Raw genomic sequence first — 13,245 nt, 5'->3', positions numbered from 1 at the left:
CAAGATCGAACTAAACCTCAGAGAATGACCTTGAATTTAGGCTATCCACAGAGTTCAGGTTGTAAGCACATAATGAATTAAGTTTAGACAATCTCTATACAATCTGTCCTAAGATTAGAGGTTTATCTACTTCTCAGTCAGACATTTGGTGTGTGCACTGTAAAGAAAGTCAATGGGGTCATCTCAGTCAATTTTAAGGCCAACCTATCTATGAAGTTTAATGACCTTCAAATAAAAACATACTGTCTACTGACAGATTAAACAACAAATCACAATGTGCAAAGTAAAATACAGTAAAACATTTATAGGGAACCTACAGGGCCAACAGAAAACAGTTCATTATAACCAAACTTCATTATACAGGGCCAACAGAAAACAGTTTGTCCTAACCTAACTTCATTATACCGTAAAACATGGTTGTTATAGTGAACATCCAGAGCGGAATACAGTTCTTTGTAATGAAACATCGATACATCCACTAAAATTTTCCTTATTTTCTTTTCATAGGGGAATAAATATCACTTCACAATAAGTGTGAATTTGTTATACACATGTTTTACTGTATGCCCCACTTCTTTGAAAGGAATCGTGAAAATCATCAAAATCACAGATACCTGTCGGTACCCATGTGCAGCACTTTGGAAAGTATGTGTCACCACGGGAGTTGGAGAATTTCTTGGACAAAACCTTCTCCTAAACAAAGAGTAAAACATGCTTAGCCTAGTTATATCTGCATGTATATAACTAAAACTAAATGGAAGAATTAGACAAAAAAGACAAGAAGTCAATTGAAATTCCCTGTTTCCTCTTCACTGTTATCAAAATACAGCCCCAAAATTCAATACAAGTCTGTCATGAAATTACTGGAAAATTTATCAAACAATACTGTACATTGTCCTTGTCATCGAAGATCAAGCTACACTTCAGGTTTATTTTTCCATTCCGTGTCCCATTCAAGTGATGAAATTTTGATTCCTCCTTAAAGACGAAGAAAAAAATAAAATAAACAAGAGGCCCAAGGGCCACATTGCTCACCTGAGTTACTTGGCTCATATTTAAAGATTTTCCCTATATATTTGTATGCAAACCTTTGATCCCCCCCTTGTGACCCCATCCTCCCCTGGGGGTCATGATTTTAACAAACTGAAATCTGAAATATGTCAGAAAGCTTTCATGTAAATATCAGATTTTCTGACTCAGTGGTTCTTGAGAAGATTTATAAAGATTTTCCTCATATATTTGTATGTAAAACTTTGATCCCCTGTTGTGGCCCCATACAACTCCCAGGAGGGGGGGGGGGGGGGGGGCATGATTTGAACAAACTTGAATCTGTATTATGTCAGAAAGCTTTCATGTAAATCTCAGCTTTTCTGGCTCAGTGGTTCTTGAGAAGATTTTTAAGGATTTATCCTATATATTAGTATGTAAAACTTTAATCCCCTATTGTGGCCCCATCCAACCCCCGGGGGCCATGATTTCTGCAATATATCAGGAAACTTTCATGTAAATTTCAGTTTTTCTGGCTCAGTGGTTCTTTAAAAGAAGATTTTAAAGATTTTTCCTACATGTATATATTTGCAAGTAAAACTTTGATCCCCTATTGTGGCACCATCCAACCCCCGGGGGCCATGATTTGAACAAACTCGAATATGCACTATGTCAGGAAGCTTTCATGAAAATTTCAGCTTTTCTGGCCCAGTGATTCTTGAGAACAAGATTTTTAAATGACCCCATCCTATTTTTGCATTTTTTTTATTATCTCCCCTTTGAAAGGGACATGGCCCTTCATTTGAACAAACTTGAAAGCCCTTCACCCAAGGATGCTTTGTGGCAAGTTTGGTTGAAATTGACCCAGTGGTTCTTGAGAAGAAGATGAAAATGTGAAAAGTTTACGACGACAACAGACAACGGACAAATTTTGATCAGAAAAGCTCACTTGAGCCTTCAGCTCAGGTGAGCTAAAAATCATTTCATTTAAAATTGCAACCCAAACTCATTCCTCTCACTCTAGATGTATATACATCTCAATTTTCATTTTCTTCTGATACAACATGTACAAAAATTTGCAAAATTTTGGCTAGGATATTCACAAATTAGCATAGGTAACATGCGTCATCAGTGGCATTTTTTGTTACATGCAATGAATTCTTATAAAATATCATTTGGAGCAGAAAGTATCTTGTTCCTAACATAATTACTTAAGAATTATTAAACATATCTGAATGGCAGGCGGTGACTGTGAGATTTTCGTATGGCATCATGGACTCAATGGCCTCTAGCTACAATAATTTTGTTTAGTTTGAAGTTATACAAATTTTTAAGATCGTAAGCTTGTAGCCTGCTCAAAACGTGGCACAATGTCCGTATGTAATGTAAATATAAACATCATACCTCTTAGCCTCTTCTAATGCTCTTAAAATCATTCGGAAAATCGTACACTTAATCTCACAGGCACCATGGCATATATGTAGACCACAAATTGTCATTGGTATTGTGTTGGTCATTTTGTAAAGTAAGGGTAGTATAGAAATAAGAAACCTGATTGGTCAGTTCTCTCAGCTGTTGTACTGTTAAAATGACAACTCCCAAAAGAATGCTCTCAATGTGGTCATACTCATACACTTCCTGAAAATCAGACAAAACACAGACAGATCAATATAAGTTGTCTTCATGATCAACTTGCTAAATTGCAACCATTTTTTGGATGTTTTCAATGTTTTAAACAAATATGTCCCCCACTCCCTCTTTCCAAATTGAAATTGTTCCCGATTGCACACACACACCTCCCCTTAATGTACTACACGGTATGGACGAGAAAGCAGGAACAGGAACATAGACTTAGTGCATTGAGGAAAAAGATGGAGAAAATAACAATGATGTGAACAATGTCACTGTTGTATATGATACAAATATAATGACTGTTATGTTGAAGTACCAGTAGGAAAGTGAGCATATCCTTATATATGAACAAATAAGCTATAAAACACTCCTCTTTGATCCACTGTAAATTGTAGGAAAATATTAGATCCCTAGGTCAGGTCTATATAAAAATCATTAAATGATAATGAAGTATTGTATAAAATTTCAAGGCTATATCCAATGAGCCTTATAGGAGAAGTGTTCACAAGCTATTTCACACCCTCCATGGACCTTCTTAAACCCACTATAACTTTTAGAAAAATAACTGTTCTCACGTCATGACAATATGCACATCTACAAATGGCAAAAAAGCATTGTACAAAGTTTCAAGCCGATCCGATAAGTCATATTGGAGGAGAAGCAGTCACAAGATTCTGTGACAGCCAGCCTGACAGACGAACAGACTGAAGTACATAAGCAGTATATGGAAGAGGGGAGATATAAATACCCAAGCACAATCAAACATAATTAAATGAAAGTATCAATTTACCTCTTGATAGATACTTTTAAAATAATGTTGACAGGTGCACTAAACAGAGATAGAGTAATCAAACGTTGAAACTATACTGAACTGTGGAGTATATATCCTTTCCACAGCCATATCGCATAAAATTGTGACCCCCTGCACTGGGCCCCAGGGTAGGATATCATACAGTCCCTGAAACGTTCTACTTTCCCACTTGAACGGTGAACGCAGAGTAAGTAAACGGTGAATGCACGGTGAGTGAACGGTGGACGTGCGCAGAGCGAACAGTGAACACAATTTGGTGAACGGTGAACGCAGAGTGAACGCAAATGGTTGAATCGGTATATATCGAATTTTTTCCTTGGATTGTACTTACTTTATAATCAGGTAGAAAATATATATATGAATACATCTGTTTGGTCATTTTTGTGGAAGTACTGGATGTATATTTCTCATGAAAATGATTGTAAAGAACAAGATACAATTGTATACATAAAAAGGCTAAAAAAAATTCTCTCTATAATTAAATGTGTCTGCATGGAATTAACCTTAATCAGTATTTTAAGAAAGTAAAATAATTATGCCAAGTATACTATGTCAACAAAATCAGAATGATATTCCTAAATGGATAGCTTTATGACATCATGAATAAGACATTTCCCGGCCTTTTTTTCAAAATAAGCCTGAAAACTGTCAAATGTCATACAGATTATTGCTCAGGAAAAGATGTGTGCATTTGTCAAGCAAAATGAAAATGGTATATATTGTGTATTATTTTAAGATGAAAAACATACTTAAATATGAATTTGCTCGAAGCATGCGCTGTATGTTTTCTGAAAGGAAAACCACCTGAATTTGTGGATATTTTCATTGAAAATGCCATTTTTGCAATTTTATGCCAACTTCAAGCTCTCGTCATATGACACAAATCATTTTGCTGATGAAACAGAGCGGATTGTGGGTTTACTAATCTATTCCTTATTTGAATGCCAGGGTTTGAGCTCCAAGTGAAATCATCAATATTTGGGCCAAATGACTTTAGAAACTGTACCTACTTCTTTCACATCAATGCACGTAGCAATCACGCACAAACAAAACAAAATTTCATATGTACATTGTTTACAGTATTACAGATACATATATATACATGAAAAATAGAAACATGTATTTTTTTATATTTAGAATTCTCGACGTTTTCATAAATCATGAATATTGGGTGTGTCATCTCGGTATACTACATGTAACTATATATTTTGACATAAGATGCATACTATTTAATTTCTTAATACAAGAGTATAAACGATGCATGCGAAATAAAGATAGTCTAGTAATTAGCGCCAAGAATTTACAAGTGTACATACATGACTTCAAAATTTACGAGCGTGTTCGTTTGGATTACACGTAATTAAAAAACATCCCCGAAAAGAGTCAAGATAAATGCATTAAACAACCAACACGGGTAGAACATGCATCTCGTGTTGACAACTGAACGCTTCTAAATAGATAAAAGGTTTATTCCCACGTAGATTTTGCGTTATTCACTTCACTGACAGTAAATACATGTATATCGTATCAACCTGAAGAAATAACCCCAGAATTAATATACGTACGTACAAAATAAATAGCGTGACCATGAATTTACATTTAGATTGTGCAATATTTGTATATTTTCAATGCAGATAAAACTGTTTATTGTACTGAACTATATGTATATCATATGTGGGGCAGAAATGTACAAGAAATATTTCATCTTTATATTAGAGACAAACAATTCAAATGTTTTAAATTTGGGGAAAGGAGTAAGTACATTTGTTGACAATTTCTCTCATAAATATAGGCATAAAATAATCAGAAATACTTGTCAAATCAATTTGACATTTGGGCACGAATGCATGTGCATTGAAATGTACAGTGTAGCATCATTTGTTTTAAGTAATAGAGGGGGGGGGGGCTTAAGAAAAATAATAAACTTATATAGAATTCTTGTCAAGTGAGACAAAATAAAATATAATAAATTGTGCTTTTGCCCAAACTTGAAAATATTAAAATGATAATTCGGGTGGAGACGAGGTATTTATTAACTGAAACTGCCTCATTTTTGTATACCAGCGCTTGTTGCTTGTTCTTCTCTACATGTACATGTATAAGGGTTAGATTGATAACTGAAGGCTCTTGCATTTCTCTCTCATTCAGAACTTCTCCCACTTTTTAACCAAACAATTTCTGTGTTTTGTAATGATAATAACAATGATTTATTCTGTTCTTTGATATTGATTAGTGATCTGCCTTGAACAAATTTTTTTTTACAACCTATCCTCATCTTTATGCAGAAGTTTGGTGATAATTTGCCCAGTGGTTCTTGAGAAGAAGATTTTTTAGCAATCACTACTTTTGTTTGAATTTTCCTAATTATCTCCCTTTGTTAAAGGGTCACTACCCTAGTTTTAGTACAAATGAAAGCCCTTGGGCCAAGGATACCCTGTGACAAATTTGACAATAATTGGCCAAGGGGTTCTTGAGATATAGCCCTTTTTCCAAAAAGTTGACGCACACCGCACGCCAGACATATGGCCATATGATTAGCTATTTAAGCCCTCAGCTCAGAAGAGCTAATAATACAAAGTAGAGTGCAATTGCCAATTGTTGGTTGTAGAAAATAATACATACGAGTATAAGAGCTTTTGGACTGTAGTATAGTATGAAATATCAAATATTTGATACACTCATAACATGTAACCGTATACATTGTATCTGATACTCGGAAAAAAGAAGACAATTTGATATTCACGATTTCAAAAATTATCTTTAGACTACTTGTATAATGTATTGACACATAAAATGTATTAGGCTTGTCCCTATAGTACTGGGGAATCCTACAGGTATTTAAATGGCAAATACGCAATGAGTATATATAAATATGAATGAAGGTCAGTTCTACATCACCAGTGCTGGCACGGAGCTCCGATTAGGGAAAGTTCCCATGTCGGTGCAACACCCTCTTTTACTATAATTATTGAAACATGAAAAATAATTATTGTTGATAGCGAAACAAAATTAATGTGCACTCTTGTCAACACACCCCCCCCCCCCTTTTCCAGAAAGATTCTGAATACAAGAATGATGCTTTTGAAAAGCAAATGTTCAATTTCATTTTTATGCCCCCATAATCAGATATTTGGGGTGCATTTATATAGTTTTTGGTCCATCCATCTGTTTGTCAGCAAAAACTTGAATCTTCGGCATAACTTTTGAATGCATGTTGATAGAGATTTCATATTTCACATGTGTACTCCTTGTGATAAGACCTTTCTTTACAATTCTTCACCTTTCAAATTTGACCTACTTTTGTAAACCATAACTTTTGAATGGATAGTAAAAATACACGAGGATATAAAATGCTTCACGCAGGCATACTTTTCATGAAGCGCTAACAGTAGGCCCATTTGTATTTTCAAAACTGAAATTTATTTCTTAAATGAATTTACATGCATGTCTTGCATATTTATAAATGTATAGATTTCATTGTACGTAAATTTGTCAGTTTATGTCAAATTTATGCACTGTGAAATAATATATTTTGAAAATAGGAAACAAACAGTTTTTGTGCAGCATAATTAATATGTTTGTAAATATACGCGTATATAACTATTCACAATAAATATAGTTACCACATAATATTACAGTAAAACATACCATAGGTTATTTGAAGATCATCTAAAGTCAGAGGGTATCTTCTGTATAAGTATACAGAATCTGACATTTTTGGTGAGCATGTGCTCTATGTATGACACCCTTTTATAGATACACATGTACTATAAATATATTAGGTGGAATTTTTTTTAAAGCATTGTATCTTAAAGAACCACAACTGAAAAAATTAGAAAACTAAGTATGAAATAAGAAAGGAAGAAATATTTTATAGTTATTATTCATTGGTTATATACAAATATATGTAAAATATATATATATTATTACTACAGTAACTTGATCCAAAGAGTTGGATCACATTGAGTTGACAGGCGCGGATCATCAGATCACACGAGACGCGAAGCGTTGAGTTTGATCTGATGACCCGCGCCTGTCAACAAGATGTGATCCAACTCTTCGGATCAAGTTACTGTAGTAATGATAAATTTATTATATACCCCCTATGCATTTTAAATCCACATTTATATGATACTAAATGTAATCCAAATTATCAAAACTACAGACATACAGTGAAATTATGTTTTGTTTATGCAGTTTTGTTTGTGACACGGCCAATATTTTAAGCAAAAAACGTTGCGTTGATGCATTGTGACGCCATTGTGACCTCAAGTTTCAGAGGATACGGAATCAGAAAACCACAGGGTGGTGATCCGGAAAACCGGATCACACGCTGTGAAATCCACAGTATCAAAGAACGATACATTGATGGGTATATAATAAATACCCATATGAAGAGATCAGGTTCAGAATACACAACATGAATCTTTGAAAACTGATTTTGACCAGAATAGAAGAAATAAAAAACTAACTGTAAATTACAAACAAATTAATACACCAAGATACGTACATATATATTATTTCCCTTCTACATCCTTATCTTCTTATGAAAAGGTAGTGTAACGCGATCATTTGGGAGAAAATGTCACGTACATGTAGTTGAGTTCGATTTTGACATAAATATAAAGAATATTGGAATAAAAAACCTACACACACAATAAATCAGAAATATATGTATATAAAGGGATGCCATTGAGTATCACGTCCTTATCTTTTTATAAAAAGGTAGATTAAAGCGGCTATTGAGGAAAAATGCTGAGACCGGTACCGGCTTTTAGCATTGTTTTTATTTCTTGGTCCCACCGGTTCCGGAGTTTTCACATATTATTTTATGAAAGAAGAAAATAATATGATCAATTGACTATCAGAATGCAGGCATGAGATGTCATACCTAAGTTATTGAGAAATGGGGCTCAAATATCCTGATATATTCTGTCTTCATCGAATAAAAGTATCTGGGACCGGGACCGAAGACCAGGTTTTAGTCACAGGACCGAGGACCGAAGACCGCACGGGACCGAGACCTGGTTTTAGTCAGTACCCTTGAGAATTTACCCAGCGGAGAGAGAAACCACTTTGTAATCAGAGAAGCATTTTTTTGGGGTATGTGATGCGGTATCTATTGGGAAGATCTGAAGCTGTTGTAGGAACTCTTCAGTATAATATAAGGTACCGTATGAGAAAAATATGAGTCGAGAACTTTTTTGTCTGAGAATTAATTGTTTTATGGTCATGAGGCCATCAACCCCAAGATCAGCTTAAAGGAATAAGAATGAATCTCAAAATTTGATATATTGACCCCAAGGTCGACATAAGGGCTGAAAATATATCTTAAAGATCTTTAAGTAGCAAGTATATAGCTGCCCTCCAAAACTGAAAGATCTGATATATTATTTCTTAAACTGCAAAAGTTATTCGGAATTATTATACTATAAAAACTGAATTAAGCTAAACCTTGACAATTTTCTATAGAGTAACTGAACTGAAACAGATGGATTTACAGTTGGATCTGGGTGGTTACAAATGAAAGGAAAATGATTGGCATAATCTTCCAATCATTAAGTGTTTCAGAAGTAAATAGCAACTTTTATCTGTTCTTGGAAAACATGAGCATGTTGAAAATATGGTGTTATATAGTAATTGCTGCTCCAGGCATATGTGAGATGAAAAACAACTAAACAATCAAATCATATACACCTACAATTTCCACAACGCTGTCGGGATCATCAATTTGGAACTCCGTCTTTTCAATGAATCTGGGTTTTGATGTATTGTTGACTTTAGTTTTAAACACCACATGACTGTTCAGTTTCACTTGACAAAATGGTTTCAGGTTCTCTGAAATTCAAGGAAGTTTAAAGAATATTTTACATGGTTGATAAAAAAAAAAAATACACAAGCAATTCTCAATAGTTTGAACTTTGATCTCTTGAAGTTCTTGACCTCTCTAAGTGAAATCAGGGTCTTTATTTTTCTCTCTATATAACTAAGCAATTCCCCATCTCTCAAATTTCTCAATCTCTCATTTGGTGAAACCTAGGTCCCATAAGATATAATTTATTGTTTTTCACTCTTGATCTCTCAAAATGGAGGTTGCGTATACACATCACCAATCAAGCGTATTATGTCTAATCTGACATGCAATGGGGGACCAAATTTTTGTCGGAATACACAGTTTTTCAGAATAAACAGTGTAAAAAAACGATGAAATTGAGAATGAAAATAGAGGTTGGAATACATCAGTGAAGCGGACTGCACAGGTGTTGCGCTATAATTCTTAAATGTTGATATCTTTCTGCAGACATGATACATCAATCATCACAAAACTTAAACCACTGGAAGTTGTTGACTTAGCAGGTTGTATGATAAACAAAATCTCCCTACATACCCTCCTTTCTGCCTGCCAAAATGTCACCTCTAATTTCTTCGTCATACAAGCTACTTCCACTGATGATGTTCAGCTTCAACGTGGCACTTCCTGTTAAATTTGAGAGCAAATTTTGTCAAAATTACACAAGACAAAACATTAAAAATATGATACTTATAGGTTATTGACTGAATATAGGAAATCAAGTCTGCTTGAGGTCACAGCAATGACAGAGAGTAAGTGTGCTTGAGGTCACAGCAATGACAGAGAGTAACCTTATTTCCCTATACTGTAAACCAACTTTTATTTGCAGATACTTTATTTCGTGATTCATTTGTGGTAATTAAACTGGTTTGCGGCAAGTAATTTTTGCAAACACGCCTTTTTCGGGCCTATGACAGACATTCAAGGTTTGGTTCGTGACGAGAAATATTTGGGATGATGTACAGGTTCTCGCAAATCTCGCGAAATTTTCTCGCACATGAAAACAAGAGGCCTACAGACCTTACGGTCACCTGAGTACTTGTGAAAAAGTATCACTACTCCCACAGGCCTTATCAGTCACCTGAGTACTAGTGAAAAAGTATCACTACTCCCACAGGCCTTATCAGTCACCTGAGTACTAGTGAAAAAGTATCACTACTCCCACAGGCCTTATCGGTCACCTGAGTACTAGTGAAAAAGTATCACTACTCCCACAGGCCTTATCGGTCACCTGAGTACTAGTGAAAAAGTATCACTACTCCCACAGGCCTTATCGGTCACCTGAATACTAGTGAAAAAGTATCACTACTCCCACAGGCCTTATCGGTCACCTGAGTACTAGTGAAAAAGTATCACTACTCCCACAGGCCTTATCGGTCACCTGAATACTTGTGAAAAAGTATCACTACTCCCACAGGCCTTGTCGGTCACCTGAGTACTTGTGAAAAAGTATCACTACTCCCACAGGCCTTATCAGTCACCTGAGTACTAGTGAAAAAGTATCACTACTCCCAAGGGCTATGAAATCTAGAAAACATTTCCTAATCTGAATACCTAAGCTAAATTCTAATTTTCAGCAACAGTATAAAACTAGATGTGTTCTTAAAACTTCACTGCCCTCAAAAGTGCATTCACAGATGGAAGGCTTTACATAATATAATACAGTAAAATATCTGTATCTCGAATATGGTTTATCTCGAATACCCCGCTTGAGTCGAAGTCGACCGCCGGTCCCGGCCGTTTTCCCTATATAAATGATTTAAAAAACTTCTGATATTTCGAACACGGTAATCTCGAATACCCCGCTTATGTCGAAGTATTTTCAAGGTCCCTTGCCCTAAATTCACCTGGTTTATCTCGAAGTGCAGTCAATTTTCCGCTCTGCTTACCATACCTGGCGTCGTAAGTCACAAATTCACACCTGCGGCTACACCAATTATAATTAATGACCGCTAATCCATGCTCGCCTTTTCCGAGTAGACCCAGGTCACAATAAATAGTTCAACAGCTTGGGTGATTAGTGAAGCCTTCCAACATTACGGATTAAGTCCACCGCCAATTATGAACTAACACGCCCGATTCCAGGGAGGGTGTTTTGAAGGACACACGCTATATCATTAACATGTGGGTTAGATAAACGTACAAAATTGTCGAAGTGTGCTTGAAGGTAATGCTCATAATAACGATATTGTATTTAATAATACACGCTTCGTCATTAAAACTAGGACAGAGAAAACACGAAATTTTATTTAATTAACATTTAAAAGTTGGGTTTTTTTAAATCCGTCTTTTTTGTTTCTTACGTGATAGGTTCTTTCACTAGAACGCAATAGCTACATCCCAATCGAGCCTAGACATTAGTAAACTTAAAATAAGCATACAAGCATGATCATTTAACATATTGTGAATTCAATGGGAGGTTTATATATATTAAAAAAAACAGAAATGTTTGTCTTTGAAATTCTGCCATATCAATTTATCAACTTGCATTAAACTATAAGAAATGGCAACGGGGTTGTTGTTTATAATGCAAATCTCATACTATGCATCAAATATCCCCCTTCAAAAAAAAAATATTCAAGATCGATTTTGGATATCTCGAACCCCTGGATATCTCGAAGTTTTTTTCGAGGTCCCTCGGACTTCGAGATAGAGATACTTTACTGTAGGTGTATTAACATTAAAACATATGACTAATTTGGACCCATCCTAGAATAAAAGCCCTGGGTTGTGAAATTCGCCATTTTTTGGATGCATCCTTTTTTGCTATTCCTAAGTATGCATTTAGATTTTATACAGTATCAGCAAACTTACACATAAACACTATATACTAAGTTTGGAACCAGCCTGGGACCAGAACCCCTACCACGGGGATCATGAAATTTACAATTTTGGTAGAGGCCTTCCTGCTTATTCTAAATATCCATTTAGTTTCAATCTATTATCATGCAATATCACTAAAGAAGACGTTACTTAGGTATTTACACATATACGGAAGCCGATAGGTGCCAGGGTATAGAATTAATATTTATTTAACTGGCGGCCGCCACTTAATTTATGTGGCGGCCGCCACTTAATTTAACTGGCAGCCGCCACTTATTATCTGGCGGCCGCCAGTTATTGACTGGTGGCTGCCATATAAATTAACTGGCGGCTGCCACTTATTATCTGGCGGCCGCCATATAAATTAACTGGCAGCCGCCAGTTATTTTATCTGGCGGACGCCACTTAATTTATATATGGCGGCTGCCAATTGCAAAAACAATGTAATTCGTATCGCTGAGTGATTATTTTGGAAAGATTTAGAATAGTACGCAAACACGCAGCATCGTTTTTCAAAGTGTATAGGGACAGTCGGAGGAGAAATTGTTTTCTACAATTGTTGACAAGCAGAAAAGGAACCTAAAATGTCTCTTGTCCAAACTTCGTACTCCTAAATTTGAGGGAGGGATGCTCCGTTCATCCTTCAATTGATCAGTTCATTCATTATTACATTTTTACCATTTATTACTACCACCAAAAGAGTGCGGTGGGGGCCAATTAATCTTATTTCACATGTGAAAATAATCTAGTTTAAATGTGAAAATAATAGAAATTGAACGTTCAAAAAAATGGAGGGTCAGCCCTGTGGTTCTACGTATTTAACAGTACAATCGAAAAACAATAATTTAATGCTCTTAATTATATATATATATATATATATATATAATATATATATATCACATACATATTACTAAGCATTGGGGATGGATTGCACCCCTTTCATTTTGAGAGAGAGATAAAGAGAGAGGAATTGAATAACTGGTGACAGCCATATAAATGATTTAAATTGAGTGGCGGCCGCCATATAAATTAAGTGGCGGCCGCCAGTTAAATTAACTGGCGGCCGCCATATAATTAACTGGCGGCCGCCACATAAATTAAGTGGCGGCTGCCAGATAAATTAAGTGGCGGCCACCAGTTA

The 13,245-nt window shown here is 35.5% G+C and overlaps 1 protein-coding gene across 1 annotated transcript in view; it reads right to left on the bottom strand.

Annotated features, from left to right (window-relative positions):
• The window catches only part of LOC125650663 (uncharacterized), a 196,027-nt gene that overhangs the window by 99,528 nt on the left and 83,254 nt on the right, over window positions 1-13,245 (bottom strand). The window contains exons 28-32 of the mRNA XM_056166606.1: window positions 9,819-9,908; window positions 9,132-9,268; window positions 2,539-2,625; window positions 892-978; window positions 615-693 (exon numbers count right to left, since the gene is read on the bottom strand). Coding sequence (XP_056022581.1) covers window positions 615-693; window positions 892-978; window positions 2,539-2,625; window positions 9,132-9,268; window positions 9,819-9,908 — 480 coding nt within the window. The remainder of the gene's footprint in view (window positions 1-614; window positions 694-891; window positions 979-2,538; window positions 2,626-9,131; window positions 9,269-9,818; window positions 9,909-13,245) is intronic.

The sequence above is a fragment of the Ostrea edulis genome, chromosome 5, assembly GCF_947568905.1.
Source record: "Ostrea edulis chromosome 5, xbOstEdul1.1, whole genome shotgun sequence".
NCBI classification, from domain to species: domain Eukaryota; kingdom Metazoa; phylum Mollusca; class Bivalvia; order Ostreida; family Ostreidae; genus Ostrea; species Ostrea edulis.
Note: the sequence above shows the minus strand (reverse complement) of the source record. Positions and strands in the feature narration are given on the sequence as shown.